A 27,823-nucleotide genomic window follows, 5' to 3' on the forward strand; every position below is an offset into this window, starting at 1 on the left:
TAAACCTAGTTCTGTATGTCAAGCACTTAGTCCTCTAATAAAACTCCTGTTTTAATTAGTGGGGATAAGACAAAAATTTCAAATAATCTGAACTGTAGAATCTTTATGTTTAGGGCACAGATTTATTTAGACAGAGTATCACTTCTATTTTGTAAATATTTTAGTGTACCCCTTTACCTCTTCTAATTTTTTTTTAATGGGACACCGCGGAACAATGTGATTGTGGTTGAGTAGGATTGAGCAATAAGATTTTTAATAAAAAACCTATAAAAAAATCTTTTGTAAGTCTAAGTCATAGAAACTTAGAAACTCTATGGTCTTAGTGAACAACTTTTGAAGTTTGTACTATGTTCTGTCGTTGAGTCGTTCTGTGGTTAATGGTTATTCATACATCATACAGATTATTCAAGAGATAAATAAAGAAAGATGAATATATTTTTCCGTCAATTGCCGATAAGCCTTATCGCAGCAGCCACGTTATCAATTATCATTATTATTATTATTGTTGTTGTCGTCGTCGTCGTCTTAGATAACCGAAATCGGAACAAGACGAACGGCAAACACCGAATTCGGATGGAAATGATGGAATATTAAATAATAACAACATATTAGCTACTGTTATAAAAATGTTTTCATTCCCACGTCCTTCGACATAGTGCCTGCGATATTGAAATTGGCTGAACCTTTGTGAACCGCATTCCTTGAGACAACCACCGCCTACACAGAATCCACCACTTAAAGCGGATACAAAAAACCCGGAAATGGGAAACGCTGATACAAAACTGGTGTTCCGAAAAGCCGTTGTTCAGCTGACGTCCAAGACGCAGGTAAGCGTAAACCGTTATTTGAGTGGATGTTTATTTTTAACTGCACATCCATTTTCGCACACAGACCATTAGCGCTGAAGACAACGATTTCTGGGATCAGTTCTGGTCAGAGACCGTAACTAACGTGCAGGACGTGTTCACTCTTGTGCCAGCTACCGAGATCCGGCTACTAAGGGAGGATGTACCAGCTAACTTGGCCACGCTTTGCTATAAAGCGGTCGAGAAGTTTGTCAAGGCTGTGGAAAACAGCTGTCGTACACAACAGGATCAAAATACAGGTGAATACTTACTTTCACCTCAATTTGGTTTCAATATTGTTGTTTGTTTACCCTATTTTGTTATTTTTCGGTTCCATCTAACAGTCTTAAACTGCTCTCGACTGCTGACTAGAGTGCTCCCATATGTCTTTGAAGACCCAGACTGGGAAAACATATTCTGGTCCAGTTTGCCTGCTGGCAAAGGCGACCCACCCATACCACTGGCACATTCTCTGTGTAGTGCTATATGTGTATGTAATCCAACTATAGGATTTTAAGTCTTATTAGGTGCTTATACATTTTGTTTTCAGGATTTATTGTTTTGTCCAGATTTCACTGTTGCCTCCAATCGTAAAAGTGGTCCGGTAAGTTTCAGTTAAATTGGAAAAATATCGTACACAACAGGATCAAAATCCATCATAATATCTAACATAATATTATGTTAAACAATTCCTAGTTGTCTCTAAAATAGTTTTACTTATGTCGAGTTGTATGAACAACCTCTAAACATTTAACAAATCATTAATGAGCTAAATGGCTCTTAAACATGATATAGTGGGCCTTGATTGATCCATTAAATTTAATTGAATCATTAAATTAATACATTTTATATGCAACCCGGAATCAGTATAATATATAATATCAAAGTAAACCTAAATCAAAAAATCATGCTCTTCTTACTTTTGTATACTTATTACTTAAGTTTAAGTTTTCAATTTAAAATGTATGTTTAAAAATAATAAGTAAGTTTATTAATTTTAGTTTTGATTTTAATAATCACATGACTTATTATTTTAGGATAAAGCAGAAGATTTACATGCCGTAGATAGCTGTGAATACATTTGGGAAAAAGGAGTGGGTTTTGCACAATCTCCTGTAAAAAATGCAACTTTTGAATCAAATCGCACCGAACTCCTGCGTTTACTGTTGACATGTTTCAGTCAAGCTATTTATTCACCTCATCAAAGTAAAGTATTTTATTAGAATTATACACTCATATTTGTAATCTCCATCTTACAACTTCATTATTCATTAATATTGCAAATATACATGTTTAAGTATTCATGTAATGCTATTGGTGAATGTTTTAATGATACAAAATAATTAAAATTGTTTAATGTATGAAGCAATAGTATAGCTTAAAAAAATCATACTTGCTTGATAATAAAAAAATGTTAGTAAAACCCTATTAATTTAACATATTAACAAAATTGTTACCTTTACGTTTGAATAGTTGTGTAATAAATTAACTCTAATATAAAAATTAAGGAGGCTACATATAAATCGCTGAATGTGAATTTGCCATGTTATGCACTTGTAAGACAAAAATAACAAATTAAAGTATGGTGTTCTTTAAAAAAAATATCATTCAGTATTTTGATGTGAGTTCCATTTTCAATACAAATATATACATTTTAGATGGTAATAGATGGGTACAGTATGTAACCTCAGCCGAAAATCGACATGCATTGCCTATGCTTACATCTCTTTTGAACACTGTGTGTGGTTATGATCCTATTGGTATGGGTGTTCCATACAATCATCTTCTATTTGCTGACACGTCTGAACCATTAGTTGATATGTGCCTACAAATCATTATTGTTGCTTTGGATTCAGATGTGCAACAGGTATATGATTAATAAATTATGCATTGTATTTTATATATTTATTTTACTGTATTTGTTGTAGAATGATGAAGCAGCCATAGACAATTTATTTATCAATTATTTATCAAGAGTTCATCGAGATGAAGATTTTTCATTTATTTTGAGTGGATTTACAAGGTTGTTAATGAACCCTTTGCGACAGACTTATCTTCCACATTCCACCAAAAAAGTGCAATTCCACCAAGAACTGTTGATATTCTTTTGGAAAATATGCGAATTTAATAAAGTAACTTTTTTGGTTATCTTGATTTATTGTGAAATAGTTTAAACTAATCTACTGTTTACTTAATACAGAAATTTCTATATTTTGTACTCAAAAGTAGTGATGTCCTTGATGTTTTAGTACCAATTTTGTACCATTTAAATGATTCCAGAGCAGATCAGTGTAAGTAACTACAAAAATATTGAATTGCTTAATATTTTAGTTCAACATTTTAGCAATTTTATTTTTCAGCTCGAATTGGTCTTATGCACATTGGCGTATTTATTTTATTATTACTTAGTGGTGAGAGGAATTTTGGAGTACGTCTAAACAAGCCATACACTGCAACAATACCCATGGACATTCCAGTATTCAGTGGTACACATGCAGATCTTCTTATTATTGTGTTTCATAAGATAATCACAACTGGACATAATAGAATGCAACCGCTATTTGACTGTCTCCTGACGATTCTAGTGAATGGTCTGTAGTCAATAATTATAGTATCATAATTACATATCTGAGAACAAAAAAATATGCACTAAAATGTTCTTAAATATTACATTAGATATAGAAAAAAAAGTTATTATTTGACAAATAATAACTCAATTATCAAATTTATGATTGGATAGCTTTAGCTTTACAATTATTTATGAATAATTTGTGTAATGTTTCTGTTACAGTGTCTCCGTATTTAAAAACTCTGTCAATGGTATCGAGTACAAAGCTTTTGCATTTGGTGGATGCATTTACAACTCCATGGTTTTTGTTTTCTTCCCCATCTGCCAACCATCTTGCTTTTTTCTTGTTGGAGATTTTCAATAATATCATACAATATCAATTTGATGGTTAGTAGTTAGTGCCTCACATTAGATTAATATGTTAATCTTGTTTTATTTTAGGTAATTCAAATTTAGTGTATACAATTATACGCAAGAGACAAGTTTTTCATAATTTAGCAAACTTGCCAACTGATTACAGTGCAATTATCAAATCGCTGACCAAAAAAGCTAAGAGAAATATGCAAGCAACTAACTCTGTTTGTCTAACAGCGGCTACTGAAACACCGAGTATGGAAGGATCTACACCTGCATTGCCCGCAGAGCCTGGAACTCTCAATGCCACACTCCCCGATACGCCTGGTAAGAAAACTGTTTGCAATTAACTAACCATGTAACCATTTTATAACTAGAGTCTGGACTTAAATAAATATTGAGAGGCTCAAGTTTTGAAATTATGCATCCTAAAATTTAATATTATATAACTAACTTAATATGCTTTTAAAATATGGAATTTAATTATAGTACTTGATATATTCGGTAGTTACTTGTAAAACTTAATCAAACAATCGGTAATATTGCTGAATAGAATACAAAATAATTTATTTGTATGCATAAGTTGAGAACAAATTTAATCACAATTTATGTCTCTATGCAATGCCGGACTCTAATTATTTTCTCTTCAAGTGCTACTAAATTATAACATGCATTATTTCTGCCTTTGCTAACTGGGTGTAACGTAATGAATGCCAGGCGTAATGAAAATAACAGAACGTGAAAGTGCTCATCCGGGAAATTTAACATTACCCGCTGAACTGGTTACGTCTAATGGCATGACAAAGGAAATTGTGAAACAATCTTCTAACCAAGGAGATTGCTCTCCAACAACATCGTCGCCTAAGGTTTTTAACTTTTTCATAAAATATATAATATAATGGCTTAAAATATTTATAGAACAGTAAGTTGTTGTTCTCGCATGATATTTAACTGCTTGATGAAATTATGTAAATCATGGAAATAATAATAAACTAATTTTCTTGTGTTTAGTACATTAGACTTATAAGTAGTTTGTATCAGATATTTGTCATTAATTTTAAAGAAATCTGCAAGTAGTATTTACATAATATTTATCATAATACACTTATTACGAAAATTAAAAACCATTGACACTATTGTATACTTTTGTGTTGACATATCATATGGCGATTTTAACCTCTAACTGTTTGCATGCACTTGTCTAGGATGATGCTGAATGGGCTCCGACCACAGAATGGGTGCGATCTTGGAAGGAAAAGCTGCCACTGCAAACAATTATGAGATTACTGCAAGTGCTAGTACCTCAAGTGGAAAAAATTTGCATAGACAAGTATAATGATTTATTTATCATTAATCCATAAGCACTTGTTTCTTGCGACAAGTGAAACATATTTTTATAAGTCGCTGTGAAAATGGATTATTAACTATTATATTTTAAATGATATTTGTAATACTGGATAATGAACATATTATACATGTTGTTTATAGAGGTTTGACAGACGAAAGTGAAATACTTAAGTTCTTGCAACATGGTACGTTAGTTGGATTGTTACCAGTCCCTCATCCAATACTCATCAGAAAGTATCAGTCTAATCCAGGAACAACTGCTTGGTTTCGAACGTATATGTGGGCTGTCATATTTCTCAGGTATTGATAACAAATAATAAAAAAAAATAATGTTGGAAATTAAATTTCAGATTCAATGTTAACGAACGTACTTAAAATACATATGGTTTTTTGTTGTTTTTTTTTTAGAAATATCGATCCTCCCATTTGGTATGATACTGATGTGAAACTTTTTGAAATACAACGAATGTAGGATTCTTATAATATCTGTTGTTTGTTTTGATTTTGGAAACGACAATTTTCACTTGAACAATTCTTTAATGCATTACGCATTTTTACGATTTTTTTTTAAGTGTGAACTTTTATCCTTATTGGATTTTATCGAGTTCTTTGGTATTATTTAATGTGAGCATCTTAAAGTGATCTGTATCCACGGAGGAGAAATAAATTATTTCAGTTCAATGTTTTTATGCAAAAGCAACTAATTTATAAGTCTGAACAATGACAAATTGACTAATATATTAATATCCTCAATGAAATTATATTTTTCAAACATAGGTTAGGATACTAATAGAAACTTCATTTAAAAAAAACAATATGATACATATTATATAGAATTAATATGTAATAAAAAGTCATCAGTTTGTGCCAGTAGTTTGGGTGAGTTGCATAAAGAACAGTCTGTAATTTGTTACTGACTGTAATTTACCGGTCCTATAAGATTTAATGATTTTTTTAAAACTATGTTAGTGTGTGTTGCATAAAGAAATATTAAATCATTGATAACCGTGATTACCAATTTAATTAAACCACCAATGACAATGACAATAATATTTCATCAATCTGGTAAGTTACCGAACAGGCGCAGTATGCAATAGCTTACAGAACCATTAATAGTTAACGGTTCGGTAAGTTGTTACAGGACGTTAGTTAATGCAACCCACCTTTAGTGTTATTATATTTATTATGTACTATTGCAGTGGTCGGCAACCTTTTTGGATTCCCGAGCAACTTTCACAAAATCAGAGTTTGCAGGCCAGACAAACATAACAATTTTATATTTCAAATTATTTAGTATGAAAAAATAATTGTTTTTAACTTTTAAGCGGGCCACTGATTGCCTACCACTGTACTATTGTACCCTTAGACCTTGATAATACATACGCCTGTGAAAAAGCTAGAACAATAAACTGTGGTTTTACTTAAAATACTAAATAAATATTTATCTGTAGAAATATACAAAAATCATTTGGCAACTGATGCAACGTAAAACTATATTTATGTTTAATATCATATCGCATATTTAGTACAAATTAATGATTTCAGAAACAGAAATAATATCACTTTAAGATGCATTTTTGTATAAAGTGTTGAATTTATGATTTGTTGTATTCAAATATTTATGTTTATTATAAATGTATGCAAAAATAATATTTTGAGATTAACAGTATTTTATTAACTTATTTCTGATAAAATATAATATATTTATACATACATATATATGAATAACTAAAACTGCATTTTTTTATTGCAATCTCCATCATGTCCTAAGTTAAAAGTTAGTATCATCCACCATGGCATGTTACAAATCATAAAAATGTATTCAATAACCATAGTACTGTTTAACATTGTATGAATTAGTGAAATTGTATAGTCAATGCCATAGGAAACTATTTCAGCAGTAGATACATTTCTAAAAAAAAAAAATGTACCTAATATTAAATGATAAAAATACAATAATATGTGTCATAACTGACCAATATTTTATATTATATGATGGATTTATAAATATGATGATGGAACAAATATATCAGGAAATGAAATAAATAAACATACTTTCAAAATTTGAACCATAAAATATTATAATAATTGTTCATTTTATAAAATATCATTACAAATTATAATAATAACAAGGGGGGGGGGATAAACAAAATTTGCATTAAAAGTATATATTTTATAATAATATATTAACAATCGAATGATTGGTACACAATTGTTTTTTTTTTTAAATTATGAAAAAAATTTTTTTTTTTGGTTTCATAACACGATAATAATTGTGCGGTTCTTTTGTTAAGAAAAAAAATGTATATAATATTATTATGTTGTGCGCTATAATTATTATTATTCATAATAATATTGTACATAAATAAATATTATATCGTCATTTTGTACTCGGCTAACAGAATAAATAAATAAACTAGACACGATTGTACAGAAATATATATATATAATATACTGATAATAATAATATTGTATCATAAAAACAAACAAAAATCTAAGTGTGATGTTTCTTGTTCGGAGCTTCCGTAAAAAAGAAAATAATTATATAATAAAACTTAAAATTATAATACAATATACATTATAAGTAATAAAATGAACTAAAATAAAAAAAACCATACAAACAACAAATTAAGAGAGCTCTTTGTGAGTGTGTGTATATATATATATATATATATTGTTTGTTGGTTGGTTTGGGTTGGTGAAAATTCAGATCGTTTTCCATATTAATTAAAATAATATATATATATATATATACACGTCTTACCGAAGACGAGCGAGCAACAAATTACTCGAAATATTGCGAGTCAGTTAAAATAAACGTGGTCAACGGTGGTAGGTATTTTGGCAACAAAAAGTACGTAATCTCGAAAGGAGGCAGCGGCAACTTTTAAATTTTATCTTATAAAACGAAAAAATAAAATAAAATTTTATAAGAGAAAGCCGACCGACCGCCCATCGCTCTCTTGGAACGCTTTTCGATGTCACCATCGTCATCATTAAAATTATTATTACTATCGAGATTCTTTTTATTCTCACCAACTCACGAATGTCCACCAACTGAGATTTAAACGATTTCATGTTAAATAATAGTTATAACGCATATACGTAATGTATACCATACAAACGCAGGCATTCGTTCTAAATCTAAGGTTTTTTATTCATTTTTTTTTTTTTTTTGTTTTTTTTTTTTTGGACATGATATTTTGTTCATAGTTATTACTTATCAATATATATTATTTAAACAATATTTTGAAACAGGGTGGAGGAGTAAGTGAATCTCGGAGAACTGATAATAATCATATAGGTAATAACAATTAAAATAATAATATAAATAATAAATTAATGGCGTACAAAAAAAATTCGGGGAGGTTTCAAAGTCCTAAATCGTTAATTTAATAATATATAAATACCTATGATAATTTAACTATTTGAAAAAAAAAACGTTCAGCGGTTGTGGGAGAAGAGTTGTGTATGGATCGGATGGTCGGCTATATTTATATTTTTTATGCAATATTGACAACACGATAACGCAGACAAAACGAAGATGACAATAGTTTAATAATTAGTTATATAATAATAATAGTACAACGTATATAATATGTGTGTGCGTGTTTAATTATTTTTCAAAAAATATTACTAATTTAGTGGTTGCCTAAGTTACTCACTCAGAGTCAAAAGAGTGGGGGGAAGGTAGATGCCAGATTGGAGGAAGTTAAAATAATTTAAATGGATCTCGTCACCGTGTCGTCAAATAGATATATTATATGTATATCAATGGATCTAATAGTAAAATATATATATATATATATATATATATATATATATATATATATGTATATTATTTTATATGGCTGCCTTATTACACACACACATATATGCATGAGTAAAAATTAAAGTTAATCGTAATGTATATATGTATATAATAATCTCATATAGGATAATATTATAATCAGTACGGGGTGAATCGGTTGTAGCCACTTCGGTACATTGGCTGAAATCAAATATAAAAACATATTATTAGACATTGTATTACACAACAATTGTACATTATTATAATATATATATAAGCGTTAAAAATTGTATTCAACGATCGAGATCATTAGATTGATGTTATTTATTTATTTATTTTTTTTTTTTTTTGAGGGGGAGAGCTAAAAGTTATATGAACCTCATCTAGAACAGGTAATCGGAAGTACTACACTCCGATTTGGGAGGAGGCTAATCTCCAAGTCCACTTATTATGCTGATAAGAGAAGGACGAAATTGTTGAGATAAGGTCGATTCAAATTTACGGTATATTTTATAAAAGCAGATATTGTTGGGTAGATGAAGTAGTTAGTAGTCGCTAACTGAAATGCTCCTTGTAACTGCGTCACGTTAACGACAACTAAAAATAAACGAACAATCAATCGTTATAATTAGGGCCCGGATTTCAATGCAAAGTACATCTTTTTTTGATTGATCATAGACAATGCTTTCCAAGTATAAAATTCGTTTCATGTAACGAGTGTTTCAAAGCTAACATTTTATTTTGCGTTTTTATATATTAAGAGCATTATTGGGTCATTTTTATGGTTTTTAATGCATATTCGTTCAATATACTATACAAATTTAGTGTATTTATTATTTATGTTTAGAATGAATAATATTTCCCCAAAACATATGCGTGTAAACATCATAGCAGCATCAAGTTGATTTTTCTAATTTTTTTTTTCAATAAAGTAATAGATATATTTTAATAATAAATTCCAAATAAAAATAAAAAATAAATATAAACAGAATTTTTAAGGTCATTTTTTGTGGTAAAATGCATTTTTTAAGGACATTTTTGGCAATTTTTAGAGCATATTTGTATGGTTTTAAGTGCATTTAAATCCGGGCCCTAGTTATAATTAAACACGAGAGGCTTTTTTTTTTAAGAATAATAATATAATCATGGTTTTGCGCCAACCGTTAATAATCAATATATATATATACATATATATTTATTATTAATTATATATATATTAATAATATTATTAATATTATTTTATATTATTATTAATTACATGTTTATTTATATATATATACATCGGTTGGACACAAAGATGAATAATTTCGCGATGCATTTTATGGTCCGTTAAATTACAGTAATAAAATTAATTCAACAAACCGTAGAGCGATACTTGATAACATGATATAAAACCAATTAATTTTAATGAAAACACGATTCACGCGTACTTAGCAGGGCGATTATAATATATAAATTGAATATTTATTTGAAACAATGTTATAATATATAATATTATACACAGGGCAAATAAGCATTTTATATTATGTATTAATAATAATAGTTAATTGTTGTCAATAATTATTTGATCAGTAATTATTACAGTTACCAAGACTGCACACATTTTGTCTACATTTAGGAACTTTATATTTTACATAAAAATGATTTATTTATTACATATATATTTTTATTTTGGTACATATATGATAGAAACGTCACAAATTACAATCAAACTCAACGACAACCGATCAAAATATAATTAACAACAAAAATTATTTCGTAATGTATATTTAATATTTATATCTATAAAACTTATGTTTTTAAAACTATTTTTATGATATGTATGACACATAAGGAAAATTTAAACTTTTTAATTTGGTCAAAAACTGAATCAGCCTAAAAGGTTTCGTCCTATATATGTATAGTGATCTAATGTAAGTACCTAGCAAAGTTCGTTTTCTCTAAGAATAAATAATGAATAATACATATTTTTAAATTGAGAGAAAATATTTGAAATTGTTCATCAGATTATGATGTAAAAACTCTATAAGTACCGTTTTGAACAAATAAGATGAAATCTTAAGTGAAAAGAATATTTATTTTTCTTAGGTGTCTATTTGGATAATTTTTAAAATAAAATACTGAATAATAGTAATAAGTTATTACTAATAACAGTTTTTCTAACTTTTGGAAAAATCATGTACATAACACGTATATAAGTTTTTTATACAGGATTATGATTTGTCTAGTAGAATAAAAATATCTAAAATACATATCAGCTATTATCATGGTAATATTATTATTATATCTTATATTATTATATTAGTATATTATATTACGGCTATGAGGCGTAAGTTTCGAATGCCGAAAAACCGGTCGAGAAGTGAACAATTTAGTAACGAACGCTACGTAAAAATTTCACGTCAATAATTTATTAATGTAATATTATATTGTAATATATATAAATATATATAATATATATGTGTGTATATAAAATAATAATATACTGACCCCGTATCCAGTGACTGGACCGATACCGTGACTAGCTAAGTATGATTCTGCGGTGTACTCACGCCCAGTATATCTAAAAACGCATTCGTTAAAAAAAAAAATAATACAAAATTAATTATTGATTTACACGCATGCAACAAGTATGCAACAAGATGGTCAAATAGGTATATGGTTTTTAATAATATGGTCAAAAGTAGGTTTATGACATTTCTAAATAAAATGGAATAGGTTCGTACTATTTAAAATTCAACAATATTAACCTAACACTATTCGAAACTATAAAATAAAATACATTCATCACTTCGTTCAGAATCTAAAACAAACGAAATAAATATTTTTCATAGGTGACTTTTTCCCCTTAAATTATTATCGCAATAAAAGAAAATATGATATCAGTTGGAAAAATTAATAATCAATTGGAATAAAACAAAACAAACAAATAATATGTATAACAAACGAAAAACTCACACAACACGTAAAAAATGCGGAAGTAACATTGAACAAAAAGGACTATATAAAACATAAAAAAAAACGAACAAATAATAAGCTGTACAAAGCTAAAATACAGAATGAATAAACACAAAATAAAAGCTTTTAGATTTTATACTACGATATAAGAAAAATATGTACTTGCATGCAATTTTATTTAACTCATCATTAACTAAGTAAATATACAATTACGTCGTCATAACCAGTTAAACCTTTCTATACATTTATATTATATAATAATATACAGATCGTTTACATTTGTTTGAATATCTATCCTATATAATAATAATTATATATTTATAACGCATGTAAGACATAATTTTTTCGTTATTATTCGAAAAACATTCATACAAACATAATAACTTTTTGACTATTTCCCGTTAATGAAAGTGAACAAAATATTATATTATATCACACGAATAACCAATTACAATTAATACACGTATCGTCACAATATTATAAATTATCGTAAATATTCTGTTTATGTTGGAGTATGAGAATATTGAGAACATAATTTTTTAACAACATTAAATCAATATTTTATTATTCTATATTGAGCGATGATGATTGCATTGTCGCACGCGAGAGTTGAATAAATAAAGCAATTTGCGTACCTATACAAGACGAAAATAGCTCAAATTTGTAATCAATTATATAATATACACGTAGGGTTATCTCTATATACTATATAGTAGATCATTTAGAAAGAGCTAAAACGTGAGCACGCCATATTGATAAGCCAGTATATCAACCGTATATTAATTAAAAAATAATATATATCTACAGGTTATCCAGCGCTAATCCACTGGTCAATTAATATAAAAAATAATAAATATTGTCTTTAAAAAACATAAAAATATTATTATTGCTATTTATATGAATTACCCTGTATAATGGATTAATTGTGTAACTTTATAGAATTATTTTTTTATCGGTTTAAGGTAGCTGGTTTCAATAGAACTTGTCTTGGAAGTTAAATGGCATTGGACGAAGAACTGATGTAAATTCCGATCGCTATCGTCGAATGCAGTTTATACGGGTAAATCGAATCAAAAAGCTACAATATAGCAGCACATGTAATATGGTAAAAAAAAGTGACGTGTGAATTACGGTCTTATTTTCACCTGTCGGATGTATACATCGATATTAAGTGTCAAACGATAGTTACCTTATATTATTAAATACATTAATACTTTATACATGTATGATATATGATGTATCAGTTGTCAAATTCACGAATGTTATATTGTCATATGTGTGCGAGGAATATACCCGTCGAAACGATTTTTCACTAAACAATAATCTGACAGCAAACACGATAACAGATACTCTCCGCCTTTGAAAATAATATGACAAAGTAGTGTTTTGACGGGATAAGCGGGCGATCTAATGGATGTAATATATTTACAATGTAATATAGACGAAGAGTTCGAAATACCGACAATATTGCGATGGCAACAACAGTTTGTCCGAAGGCGTATAGTCGTATTATGTTGTGCTCGAATAATATTTAATGTTCTCAAGTTACCCGCAGAGTGTTGCATTCAACTTTAGCGAGAGCGATCAAAAAAGTACGATCACGAAATAAATCTTACTGGCAGCTTTTTTTTTTTATATATACCCCCAACGACGGCAAAAAATTATGAAAACCCTAAATTAAAAAGAAACGCGATCTGCCGCGTGCATAAAACGTGTACCTACCTGTCTAAACGAATTAAACTCGTCTGAATGCGGTTGCAGCTAAAAAAAAAATTAGGAAGTCAGAAATTGTTGGATACTGTATGTGTGCTACAAATTACAATAGTCCACATTTACAGTTGATGGCGATTTAATGATGTGTATTTTCTTTACAAGCGGAGGGAATTTTTAAGGTATTTTAATTATTTTAAAAATAAGTTAATATGTTTGGACTATATTCGATACACTATTTGTTTATAGACTGAAAGTCGGTAACTGAATTTTGGAAATGGCTTCAAAAGAATTTAATATGTATTTTATGACGTCAACACAAAATGACAACAAAAGATAAATATATTAAATTAAAATATATTATATGTTTCATAATTTTGAGAACAAGCATTTGATGTTAGATATCTGGTATACAATATAATATTAAATGGAAAAAAATGTCAGGGAGTAATAGTTAGTCCTTTTTCTTTAAATACGATACTGTCAGGCAGTCAACGATAGTTTGGGTTTCAACTCTTCGATACAATGTAAACTACAAAGGTGTGTTCAGGAATGTGTTGTAGGAGGGAGGGCATATTTTTTTAGATCCCAAGTATGAATGTAAGTAATTGTACGTGTTTAAAATATAGAAGGTAGTATTATAAATACCATGACACAATGCTATACGTCTTGTATACCATCTATATAGTATTTAAACATTGATATTATTATTAAATTAAATATAGAATTATGGAAATTCAATGATGTTAATGATGATAAATCATAGATATTCAGTGTAACTAAAATTACGTTTGAAAACGATTTCAAATTGTATTTTATATATAATAAAATCGAAAACAAATACATGTCATGTTAATCAACGTGGGTAGGGGGGGGGGGTAAACTCAAATCTTCTTGAGTACCTACACTCATGGCGACATAATAATTTAAAAAGTTATTTTCCTAAATTTATATTATAATTAATATAGGTATAATATATGTGTATAGAGCTACCGATTAACTGATCATGACGACGGTAGTGCAATGTGTGTTTGGTGGTGGAATATAAAAATAATAATAACATCATCGTATTATGTAGTTATAACTATTAGAAGGGACACGTCATAATTTATCATCATCGTCATGATGTAGTTTATTATCAGTTTATCACTCTCACCCAGCTGGCAACGCCGTGTACGTAGCAGCGGCAGCGGCCGCCGGGTTGGCCATCTGATTGTTGGCGGCTGCAGCGGCCGCGTTATACGCTCTGGCCGCTGCGGCCGTGTACGTGGCGGCGGCAACGTAGGACGCTTGTTGCGCTTGAGCCACCGCTGCGGCGGACGACAAGGCTGGAGTTCCTTGGGCTGCGGCTGCGGCCTTAAGTAGAGGCGACGCGGCTGCTGCTGCGGCAGCTACCTGTTATTGGAATGATTAGTAAAACAAAAATTCGTTACATATACAAAAAAAAAATGCAGGCACATTATCACACGTGGACGCGTTATACCGGAATCAATCAAGCATTAAATTATTATTATTATTATATTATTCTTGTTGTTGTTGTATATATATATATATATATATATATATAGTATACAAATATTTAATTTACTGATTAAAGTGAAAAACAAATAAATAACAATTACATAGACATAATAATATATAATATATATATATATAACGTTAATTAATATTATTGTTTTTATAAAGTTAAGTTGCGCTTTTCAATTGTTACTATGTAGAATAAGTTTCACCCCAAAACCACATATAACAGCACCGAAAAAAAAAAGAAAAATAATAATAAAAACTGCCTAAAAGTATATATATAATATATATTTTCATCAACACAAAATCGGACAATAATTGAATATAGTTATATGCATGTCATAATAATTTAAAAAATACATACATTTTAAAAACAAAACTTTATTAATTCAATAATATAAATTTACCGCGATGCAATAACAGTTACATACACTATAGGCAAGTTAATAAATTAGTGAGACTATTTATTAAAAAGTTGAAAATCACGAAGTGTAAGCTACACTGTATAATAATATATCAGTGCATAATGTATATATAATGTAACAATAATAATATATAATAATAGAGCGACGAATATGTATAAATTTATAACTTGCCCAGTATAGTGAAGTCGAATATATGTATGATAACCTCTAAATACTTGTGATATTAGAGAAGTAAGATAATATAAAGTACGGTTTCGACTAAAAAATAAATAAAATTCATGTCCACAATCAGGCACCTCATCTACATTTAAATATATATTATGTATGCGAAGTGCCTCTATACATAGAAATTGGCGAAATCCGTGCGTTAAAACAATACGTCATATACCATATTCATTAATGATTAGGTATAAATTATGTTATAATTCCTACGGTTAGAGTACACGAAACAACACAGAAAAAAATAGAAACAATGATAATAAATTCGTATACATATATTTATAGATTTATAAAATTATGAATAAAAATTATTTGAAAACCGTCTAAAATATAAATAATATATAATGTGGATACACACAAAAAAAAAAACCACTATGAACCATTTCACATGCAACAGTTAGCTGTACGTTCAGCTAATATGTAGCATATCACCCTAAAATGTTCCGTTTAATTATATTATGATAGATAGCAATACATTTCTAGCAACACAAATAAATGATAAGACACATATATATATAAATATATTTTCAACAAAGGCTAGTATACTATTAAGATGTATTATTATATATTATTATAATGCCCAAATATGAAAGTTTTATTTTTTCAGTGAAACGCTACAAGCATAGCTTTTCGTCTACATATTTCCCCAACAAAACAGCCAATACACAATGTATATATATATATGTATGTAAGGAGAAAGAAATAACAGGCAACCCAAAAAAAAATAAAAATAAAAATAAAAAATAAAAAATAAAAATAAAAATACAATATACACATACACATAATAATAATTAAGTGTACGTATATATTTGTTGTAGGTACATTATTTAGGTTATAAAAAACGACTAATAATCAACAAATTTGATTTCCTTGTAAAAATATAGATACGGTAAAAAAATTTGTTAAACATACTATATAATTCAACCTGTATAATAGTTAGCAAGTGAGTGTGCTCGTATATATATTTTTTTGTCACATGCAATTTTTTTTTATTATTATTATTATTTTTTACTTTTTTTAATAATAGGCCATTTCAATATATAAAAAAATTTAACAAACGATTCCGCCACCGAAAAATAAATAAATAAACACTAAATATGTTGCACAGTCTTATACCATTCAAAGTCTAACGTAGAAATTAAATACTCAACTGATGCCATTTACCACTTCGGGGTAGCGACTAATTTCCACATTAATCGTGTTGTTTGAATTATTTATGAATATCATTTTTCACCCTTTCACTCTATAGACTAATAATATATTAGTGTAAACATTTAAAGGTGTACACATATATATCATATTACGTCGTAATTAAATATAACTACCTAAGTAAATGTATTGGTCAACAGGAATGTATATTATAAAATAGTGCTTTCTATTATTGTTGTAGACGCATAATATTGTATTATGTATTTCAATAAATTGTCGAAATAAGACAAAACGATCGAAACGCATAAAATACCCATGGCTATATATACCTATAAGTATAACACGAATGCACTATGTGTGTGAGTGTGTGTGTCATTAATGTTCATAAATGCTATTGATTCTAAAATCAGGCAACAAATGCCTAATGTTCTAAAAAATAAATAAAAATAAAAATCACAGGAATCAAAGACTGTGCAAAAATTCAAATATATGTAACATAGTGTTAATAATAAATAATGATTAGCGCTCTATATATATGTAACCGATTAGTACAAACTTTCAGGAAAATTCCGAATAACAGAATTTGGTGTTAATAAAATTAATATAGGTATGTACAAATATTACTTTGTAACCGCATAATATAATAAAATATAAAATATTGATCAAGACACTGATTTCTCAGTGCATCTACATTATAGAAGCGGTGATGTCAAGAAAAAAAAGGCCGGCCATGCCATTCGTCATGTTTTTTTCGTATTTAAAACTCACGTAATATTTCCCTTTTCCAGCCTTTGTAATCCGTTACACATAAGATTTTTTCTAAAACGAATTTCAAGAATGACGATTGGAATGAATTGAGCAAATTGTTCATGTTCAAATAAAGAATAGGAACGCAAGTTTTTTTTCTTTAATATTGTAATTTAATGCAATTAAAAATAATAAGAGATATGAAGAATAAGAACATTGTATAGGATAGGAATAGTTTGAAATTATACTATATGAATCGTCATTTACCTCATTGACTGCTCCTGCCTGAAAAAAAATACCAACACCAGTTCAACTAATTCTCAATTCATTTTATCGGGTCACCCTTTCATAATCAATATAATATGCCTTAAAACACAGTTTAGACGCGAAACACGTTATTATTTGTGAGTTCTTACCACACTAGAATATAAATCGAATTAAAACAAATAAAAATAATTGTTTTAAGAAGTGGAGCGAGAAACCCGACAAGCTTAAAAAACATTGTATTGTATACTCCACCCACTTTTGTCGACTCGTAAGTATAAATTATAATGTATTATAAATATAAAATGGTAGGTACTTAGTGTTTTTTCGTAAAATATTTAAAAACATTCATTAATGATAAATATAAAATATATAAAGTATAAATAATATAAATATATTACCTGTAGCCTGTAGTTATTGTCTGCAGCTTGAGCTGCCAGGAATGGATCATAGTACACTCCACTGAAACACATTTTACTGGTGGTAAGAATGAAAAGCCGTAAACATTGTTTACAGTTTTTCTCGATGTTTTTCAATTTTGGAATTTAATACTAATAAGTAATTTATAATACTATATTACATGATATAATCAAACAAATATTAATATTTATTAATCGTTAATTTTCGTATTTTATACATTTGATGATAATTGTTTATAATGTTATTTTATTCAATTTGAAAAGCAATAATATGACTAAATGGTAAAAAAATATTTTAAAGCATAATATAGATAAATGTATTACATTAAAAAGCAATAAATTTAATTTTAACAGTCACTTTTTAAAGCTTTAAATTATTTTACTTAGTTAAAATAAATATTATTTAAGTCTGATTTGTTTTTAAATATTTTATGATTCGCGATGTTATTAAAACGATACCAATTCTCATCATGAAGTGTTTCTATGTTTTTTTATTATAATGTATATTGTACTTGTTAATAATTATATTTCATTATTATGTTAAATAAATAAAGATTGTAAACATTACTTCCAATAATAAAAAAAAAGTTATAACCATTGTTCTAACTTTAATACTCAAGTATAAAATAATAAAAAGTTTCTAGAAATGTACATATATTTACATTTAAAAAAGTCAACAACGAATTTATTATTCATGATTATTTAGATTGAATAAGAAAATTGAGATGATATAAAATAAATAGGAAATTTTACTCTCCCTAATCATAACTTTGTCAAATAATAATAAATATATAGGTATATTATTATTATAACTTTTTAATAATAAAAAAGAAGCCTCGATAGCGTGACCACTGGCTTTTTAACATATAGTACTTAAATATTTTATTCTAGATTATACAATTTAAAATTTTTCATCACATTATTGTTACTATTATACGGTTATTCGTTACTTAATTTATGAATACATAAATTTTCAGGATAATATTTCCTATATCATTTAATAATAAATTAAAACCTATGTTGGGTTCATATAGTTATTTCACTATTTAGGCCTAATTAATATATTTCTTCATAATTTTATATTATACTATACTAATATATTTAAAAAACAATTAACATCAAGTCATCAAGTATTATACTATAAAAAAGTCGTGATTTAACCAGTTTTATAGTTCTTAAAGAACGAGAATTTAAAATTTAAGAATATATTTTTATGTTCATGTGTTAACACGAGTCAACATTATTCGAAACCAAAATAACTACGAGTATAGTGATAATGAGTACATACTTATTATAATCCTATGCCTAACTGGTTATCTGAAATATCTGTATATTTTCATAACTTGCAAAACCAGTTATTTTGAATGCAATTCAACTACGGTGAACATTGAAAAAAACCTAATCGATGGTATTGTAGTTAAAATAAAATTGAATTAGGGTTTTCAACAGTTTATTGCACACGATTGGTACATAGAAATAGTAAATGCGAATAAAAAATGTTTAATGTTGTCAATATTTTAAGATAATTATATCACTATGCCACAAATCAATACAAAAAATAAATATTAACTATAGGACTCAAGGAATAATTTATTTATCATGTATTTTTCTGCACGAGAACAATCGTTTTTTATTAGGTATTATAATTTAACAGGAAATTAAATTATTAGAATATACTTATTTTGATATAATATAAATTAGGTATAATAAGTAACAAATATAGGTATAATCAAAAAAATAAAATATGTAAAATAGACTAATTTTATTAGTTTAATTAGTTTAATATAGCATAAGTATAATAAATTAATATAATTACATTCAAATTCATAGAATTATAAATAATTATTTTTTTGTCGAAGACTACTATACTAACTCTATAAAATGGTGTAGAAAGTGAAGAAAATGTATTTGAATAGAATTCAACACTAATGGTTCTAAATATAAAACTAATTGAAATAAAGAAATACGTAGATTATTCGTTTTAATCATTAACAATAATTATAATGAGGTATAAGAACGTATAACAATGATGCAATAATCGACAGATTATTCTAATAGCAGATAAATTATGCCACAATAAGTTCTATATATAAATCTATAAACATATTTTTTGTTTTGTTTTTACATTTTTTACACAAAGACTTAAAATAATTTATTTAAAAATTTTCCTAAAATAAGTCACAGTGCCATTTTCTCTCAGGAACACTGAAAAGATTCTGAAGCATAGTTCGTGCAGCTAACATACAACCAGATTTTAGTGATTTAGGAGTGATGGGTAATAACAGTAATAACGATTATAGACGGATTGCCAAATCTTCCATCGTTAGCAAGGATTGAATAATTTGAGGTCGGAATGGATATATTATGATTTGTAACATGATATAAGGGTTGTTTGTGATTATATGAGGTTAAATGTTCAAATATGAAATTAAAATCCTGGAAAATCGGTAGCGATAGTTGAATAGTATTTATTTAGAAGATGAGAGAATATAAATTTTACACGGTAGCCAAGGCAATTCAAACAACTTACCACAAAGGTCGTCGGCGATAGTAACTAGAAAAGACACGGAATAACTTTTTAATTAGTCAATAATTATTGCCGTATATATATTTTTTTTTTATCATCGGTAATGGCTAATACACGATAATTTAATATTTAATAGAAATAATTTTTTTGCTATTTTATAATCGATTTTTCGTGTTTGTTTCAATCATATATACAAAAAAAGATTTCACATTCAAATTAGTAACGTAAACCGTTCATTGTGTTTTTGATTTCCTCAGCCGACTATTTAATTAACCAATCAACTAATAACGTTAACCTAAAGAGGTGAAATACCACTAAGAAACAAGGAGCAAATGCATTAAATTCACGGTACTTCTCATGTTATGGATTATACCATACTACAGAACACAAACACCTACCAGCACTTATCTTCGATGTATTATAGTCAAGCGATTCGAACATTTTAAATATTTAAAATTGATTTATAAATAATTTCGTTTCGACGACTAAAAGTTAGGGCAACCTGCACCGTGTTATAACGGTCACGTTATTTTATATCGTCGGCAAATATACGTATTATTAAAAGAAAAAAGTTCGGGCCACCACAAAGTTGACACTGCAGTTAACGTATTGTTTATTAATAGATGCCTATTATGTATTAAACGTAAAAATGTTATTGTACTCACGGGGCGTAAGTACCGGGAGCCGAGTTGATGGCTTGTAACGGGTTGGGTGTGACGGCAATGCTGGTCGCCGGTAGTCTGGCGGTGTTGAATCCTGGAGCGCCAACCGACGGGAACCCGCCGTTGGATGCAGCGGCCACTGCAGCCATCGCGGCCGCGTTCCTGACGGCATTCGCGGCCGCCACAGCTCGTCCACGTTGTATAGCTGCCCCTCTAAGTGCTGCTGCGGCGGCTAGTGAAATAGAAAAAAAAATACCGCGTGTACGCGATGACGTCAGAATTAGATTAATGGTATTACTTAGGTTTTTCGTTTGTTTCCCCTGTGCCCACGCCCAATCAAAAGCATTCTTACAATATTATATAGGTACGGCAATTTGTCGAGCACGCTCACCGCGTTTACTACACATGCCTATCTTAAGCGACTATAATTTCATTTAAATTAAGATTTCTTCATAACACTCTTTTGGCTTTTTCAGAGCCAAGAATTATGAGCCCTACTGATGACCCAACGTATTCGAAAATTTTGATTATTTAGCGTCTCTTCTACGTAGCGATACGAACTTTCATCCTTAAAGACCAAGTATGCTCTTTTTATACGAATTTCTAAACATAAATTTGTTTTTGTGTCAATAGATAATATCAACATTTAAACGAATTTTTTCAGACTGATATCTTATTTATGTTCTTACTATGTATAGATATCTCAGAAGTACTGAGAGCAACAAACTGATGTACAGCAGTCGCGTTTAATATCATTAGTTTAGAAATTAAAATGAATCATTTTATTACGAAACTTAATGGTATAAGAACATTAAATGTGTTCGTATGTCAGCATATTTTTACGATAATTTAGTTTTTATGCAAGCTACAAATATATTTATACTGCGTTATTTTATGTATTAATACGCAAAACTTGTCTAAAAATCGAATGACGGTAAAAACTAAAAACCAAGCATACGAACACAGGCTCTTATCATTAAGTTTCATAATCGCTCTAATTTTTGAACTAACGAACTAACCTACAGGTTAACTGCTTAACGTGATTTTACAATGTATATGTATATAAAGCGCCACTTGAAAGACGGAGACAACCAGTGCGCGGATGTGGCGTCCTCTAGGCTAACTTATAGATTCACTATCATAATTTACTCAAATATTTAATAGACTAATGCTTAGTACATATTAAGAATGTCAGAACCACTCAAATGTTGAGTTCTACAATAAATCGATATGTTTAAAAAATATTAATTTACTCAACAATTTGTAGAAAAAGATTGGTTTGAATGAAAAAGTTTGTACCGCCATAATTAGTATAAAAACTGAAGTATTTTAAATACCATCTTTAAAATAGACTTAAATACTTAACAATTTTGAAAACTAAGAAAAACAAAACAAAATTCAAGCATTAAAACGAGATGAGATGTTCAAAAATTGCGTTGTACCTTTATACTGTTATTATTTATTATCTCCCTTTAATATCGTATAGAATATATGTTTACATGCTAAAATAAATTCGTATACAAGTTTATTAATTAAATTGTATATAAATACATAATATTACTTCAGAACGCGATTTTAACACACTTTTTTGCAGTAATAATGATAATTTCTTGGGCTAAATTTTAACAACATATTTTATAATTGAGTACAGATATCCTGCAATGCGATTTTTAATGTTAAAATAGGGAAAATTTACTTTAGTTTTTCCCGCATTGTACATATATACATATATATACGTGAACAGTATAAAATATATATATGTATACATGTATTATACTGTACATGTTACTATATCATGCTGTTTAATCTACAACTCTAAATTAGCAATTTAACTTTTAAGAAATTCTAATCGTACAGTCAATAACAAATAAATAAAAATACTATTTATCTAAATGTTAGTTAGATCATGCACCTAATACTACGTTTAATTTTTACATTGCACTGGCAGTTTACTTACCCTCAGGCCACTGAACACAAACTGCAAACCACAATAAGAACAAACCAAATGTTAGCCAATACATAATCAATTTACCATACATACAATATTTTACATATAATGTAGTGCAACTACTTGAAGCGTAATTTAAAAATAAGTATACAAAAAGCAGTGTTTAAAAAGTTCCCAAATAACCAATTGTAATTCGTGAAACTATAATAGGTATATCAAATATTTAAATACTTATACGATTTTTCTATTTAAGTTTTAGGAAACATTTAGTTGATTGTGTAATTAAATATAGAAGGTACAAACAGTGGCGCACCTGTGGGGGGGGGGGGCTTAAAGGGGCATTTTTCAATTACCCCACTTCCTTAAAAAGTTGTTTTTTAACATAATTCACATTTATTTTGGAATTTTTAATGGTTTTAGAATGAGTTATTAAATAACTTGGCTCCCTCTCTTGAAAATGTTCCATAGGTACGCCATGATAAATAATTAAAAAAAGCACAATTAATGTGACCTAACATAAAATAAACCAAGACGTGTTCAAAAATAATAAAATATCATGCTCCTTATATAATTCAGATCAATGTCTAAAACAATATTTAAGCATGAAATACGTTAAAAAATGAACAATGTTTTGGAAGCATGCACTAATTTCTGCAAACAGTTTCTCACCAAGGTTCGGCAATACTCCGTTTCTAGAGAGTAATACTATTGGAATCAACCAAAACACATAACAAAATTTAAATACCATATTGAAAAACTATATATGAATAATATATATCTTGGAATTTATAAATCCCAAGATCATACTATTATCTACCTTATAGAGACAAACTAAACACGATACATAAACTTAAAGAAAAACACCTACATAATATTATCTAAAGCCGTTATACGTATTTTGAATTCTCAATTCGAGACACGATCCAAAAAACATATTTTTATGTATTTGAAATTGGAATTTTAACGTATTTATATTATTTCTATTAGCATTGAAAAAAATTATTACATATATATGCCCAAATGAATGTTTATAAGCAAACAATAGTGAAGAAAGCCATTTTAGTGAGTATACTTTATTTATATAATATTGGACTATATATTATGATTTTATATGTAAAATAAACCTAAATATATATGCTTATAAATAAAAGTATATTATTTTTAATATACTCGCCATGTCATAAATAATAAATAAAAATTTTAAAAATACTAACCATTTGGTAATTGCAAAGGAGCAGCTACTTTTTTAGTCTGCACTCTAGCTGTAGCATTGTTCACCTAAAATTTTAAAAAGAATTTCAAATATTTATAAAGTTATTAAGTACTTACATAGTAAATTAATTACATATTTTAATACAGATTAATAATAATTATAATTTAAATCTAATAATATTACAATACAACAAATTTGACTTAAAATTATTACATACATGTTATAAGACAATGAAATTGAAATTTAGTCAAGTAGATAAAAAAAAAAAAATGTATCATAAAAACACATAATACTTTCAGAATTTCAATTTCATTATTAACAAATTTGTGGAACATTATTTATATTTATATTTATACATACATAATTTTTGTTAAGTACAAATTAATATATTATATACATATAGTATATGAAATCATGAATAGTCTACAGCATACTTACTCGTCGACAACGACATAATTAAATTGGTATATTCGTCCCAGGGTAGTGGCGCGTCTGGATAAATTCACCCGATCAGCAAAGAAATGTCAAATAATCTGACACTTTGAAACACAGAAAAGAAACGCTTGACACGAGACCTCTAAATCACGCTTGTAACCTACAATCAATACTAGCCTTCGGAAACACGTAATAGTCAGAATATGTTGTAGAATGTGAAAGTGTATAGGGATTTTATTATTTTTTATTTATTGTTTTTCGACATTACGTCTTAAGTAGGAACGATGAAGTGTTTTAATTAAGGAACTAGACATATTGAAAGAGGAATAAGACAAAAGAAAATTTATTTTACAGCCAGCCCCATATAGTCGTGACTGAAGCATCATGCAAATTATCATTCAAATACAATCGAGCATCTTGATACATGGAAGGATTTACAATAATATTTGATTATTGCAAAATTCAAGAATAACAATATGCAACATATTTTCCTTTCAAATTCACTACGCTAAAAAAAGTAAAATTACCTAAAACAAAAATATGATTCAATAATGCTGGTGGTAATAACAAATCACTATATAAGAATCCATACTTCGGAGTCGAACATTCACAAACCGAGTGCCAACAAAATAAACTGTGAGACCTTTCAAAGAAAATAATTTAGAAGTTTGAAGCTTCAGGATTATCTACCTAACAAACAAATAACAAATATTCGTTCACACAAATCTCAGTCTCAAAACAAATAAAACATTTTGTTTTCATTTTTTGCATGCACAGTTTCAGTAATAGTATAACATTATTTTTCAGGTTAATAAAAATAATAGTAGTATTGAAAATCCTAATAAAATATAAATAATAAAATTACTTAAATTTGACATTACTTTGCTGAAAGTATTTAATGAAAACTTGTTTGTATTGAATTAAGTAAATGAAATACACGGTGATCTTAGAATTTATATACCCATTGTCCAATTTTTAACGTATTGTATAAATCCTTCCTATAACTATCACCATCTAACCAACAATATCAATTTAACTTTGGCCAAGATTAGGTCAAACATTACATAGTTTGGACAGTAGAAGACACGCGACAGTAATTTCTATGCTGATTTTGGTCAATAAATTAGTGGTTACTTAATTTTAGCATCAGTATTCAGTATAAAATGATTAGCTAAATGTTAAACAATATTTAAGTGATACAAACAATGTACGTAGTAATAGGCATGTTTCAAAGCTATAAACCTAATTAGTAAAATGATAAATACATTGTAAATATAAAAAAGGTCATGATCAGCTGCATACAAGTTACATGAATGTTAATGAAATAATGAAGTATTTTGAAATAAATAAAATATAAACAGTAAAATATTTTCTGCTTAAAATGTTTTGTTTAAATAGTACCTATTATGATTTATTATAAAATTAAAAAAAATTTGTACAAAATATTATGTAAAGATTATTTCCTAACTTATGTCCATTGATTAAATAGTAAAGCTAACATGAATGAGACTAGATAATTAAAAAAAATCTCATTAATCTCAAACTTCCGTCATTCATGTACCTACCATTAATTGTTTTAGAAAATAAGAAGACAAAAACATCTTTAAAACAATTTATCATATATGGTTAGGACATGAGGTATCAAACTGATTGATATTTTTAAATTATACAAGTATATTTTTATGATTTAGGAAAGTGTTGAAAACGACAAGCGCTAAAAAAAATATAATAGTAATAGATAATAATAATAACGATAATAATAATAACGATAATAATAATAATAATAATAATAATAATAATAGATAATAATAATAATGATTTAGAGTTTTTACAATAGTTTATTACAATTAAGTTTCTACGTCGTGATTAGTCTTACTATATAATAAGTGTAACATATAAATTATAAGTAAAAATATAAGTACATGTATATATATATAAATAGCATAAATATTTGCATGCAAACCTCTATTTTTCTGCCTTCAACAACTGTTCCGTGAAGATGTTCGCGAGCCTCATCAGCGTCAGCGCTATTCCCAAACGTTACAAAACCGAATCCCTGCATGCAACACACACAACAAAACACATGCAAATAAACAAACTCAACAGAAAATAAATTGTTTAATTATTATTGCTAAGTAGTAAGTTGAATTTTATGTATTTTTAAAATGTTTTTAATCTTATTCTTGTAGAATTCAGATGAAAATTATTAAGTTAAATTTGTTTGGGGAAAGCGAACATTGACGTTCACATTTAACACTATACAATAATAAAAAAAAAATAAAAAATAGTACAGTAAATGCTAAGTTAGTCCAGCATTCATTATGTATAGCGTTTCACAAGAAAGTGGAACTTTTAAGCAGTATACATTTTTATTAGCGTTATTGTGCTATTAATTACGTGTCAATGATAAACTAGTGTTAAGTAAAAACATAAAATATTGCGCTACTTATAGCATTGTGTGAATGCTCCCAAAAATGTCTGTTTTGGATATGGAAAAATATGTAAAGAAAAGGATTTATTATTCAAATCTCACTGTATAATGATAATTTTCAACAGATATTTTTTGTTAATTCATACTGAATATTAAAAATATGATTGTGGTCATAAATTTTCTAGAACAGATATACAATTACAAATATAGGTACTTAAGTTCATATTATTAACTGAAAATATTTAAATATTAAATTTAAAATTAAGACCTAAAGAAAATAAATATTTTAA

The 27,823-nt window shown here is 27.8% G+C and overlaps 2 protein-coding genes across 12 annotated transcripts in view; one reads left to right on the forward strand and one right to left on the reverse strand.

Moving 5' to 3' along the window:
* The first annotated feature begins 518 nt into the window (after positions 1-518).
* LOC107161981 (protein HID1) lies at positions 519-7,727 on the forward strand. Its single transcript, XM_015508653.2, has 15 exons — positions 519-827; positions 892-1,105; positions 1,190-1,335; positions 1,396-1,449; positions 1,883-2,051; positions 2,504-2,712; positions 2,774-2,977; positions 3,046-3,136; positions 3,206-3,436; positions 3,637-3,801; positions 3,856-4,095; positions 4,486-4,634; positions 4,974-5,098; positions 5,257-5,415; positions 5,524-7,727. The coding sequence occupies exons 1-15, from the start codon at positions 762-764 to the stop codon at positions 5,585-5,587; spliced, it is 2,286 nt and encodes a 761-aa protein (XP_015364139.1). The 5' UTR covers positions 519-761; the 3' UTR covers positions 5,588-7,727.
* An 820-nt stretch (positions 7,728-8,547) lies between these two features.
* LOC107161971 (uncharacterized) overlaps positions 8,548-27,823 on the reverse strand; it is a 37,612-nt gene continuing 18,336 nt past the window's right edge. The window contains exons 5-14 of one of the 11 annotated variants that reach the window (XM_015508615.2): positions 27,066-27,158; positions 24,669-24,732; positions 24,124-24,159; positions 23,464-23,484; positions 21,510-21,738; positions 18,300-18,360; positions 17,902-17,919; positions 14,730-14,968; positions 11,396-11,468; positions 8,548-9,106 (exon numbers count right to left, since the gene is read on the reverse strand). In XM_015508615.2, the coding sequence (XP_015364101.2) occupies positions 9,065-9,106; positions 11,396-11,468; positions 14,730-14,968; positions 17,902-17,919; positions 18,300-18,360; positions 21,510-21,738; positions 23,464-23,484; positions 24,124-24,159; positions 24,669-24,732; positions 27,066-27,158 (876 nt within the window). In that variant the 3' untranslated portion in view covers positions 8,548-9,064. Of the gene's footprint in view, positions 9,107-11,395; positions 11,469-14,729; positions 14,969-17,901; positions 17,920-18,299; positions 18,376-21,509; positions 21,739-23,463; positions 23,485-24,123; positions 24,160-24,668; positions 24,733-27,065; positions 27,159-27,823 lie in introns of all 11 variants that reach the window. The other 10 variants (XM_015508614.2, XM_015508621.2, XM_015508617.2 and 7 more) reach the window with 10 other exon arrangements.

This window comes from Diuraphis noxia, unplaced genomic scaffold (assembly GCF_037042655.1).
Source record: "Diuraphis noxia isolate RWA-SAM2 unplaced genomic scaffold, SU_Dnox_SAM2 contig0004, whole genome shotgun sequence".
Classification (NCBI taxonomy): Eukaryota; Metazoa; Arthropoda; class Insecta; order Hemiptera; family Aphididae; genus Diuraphis; species Diuraphis noxia.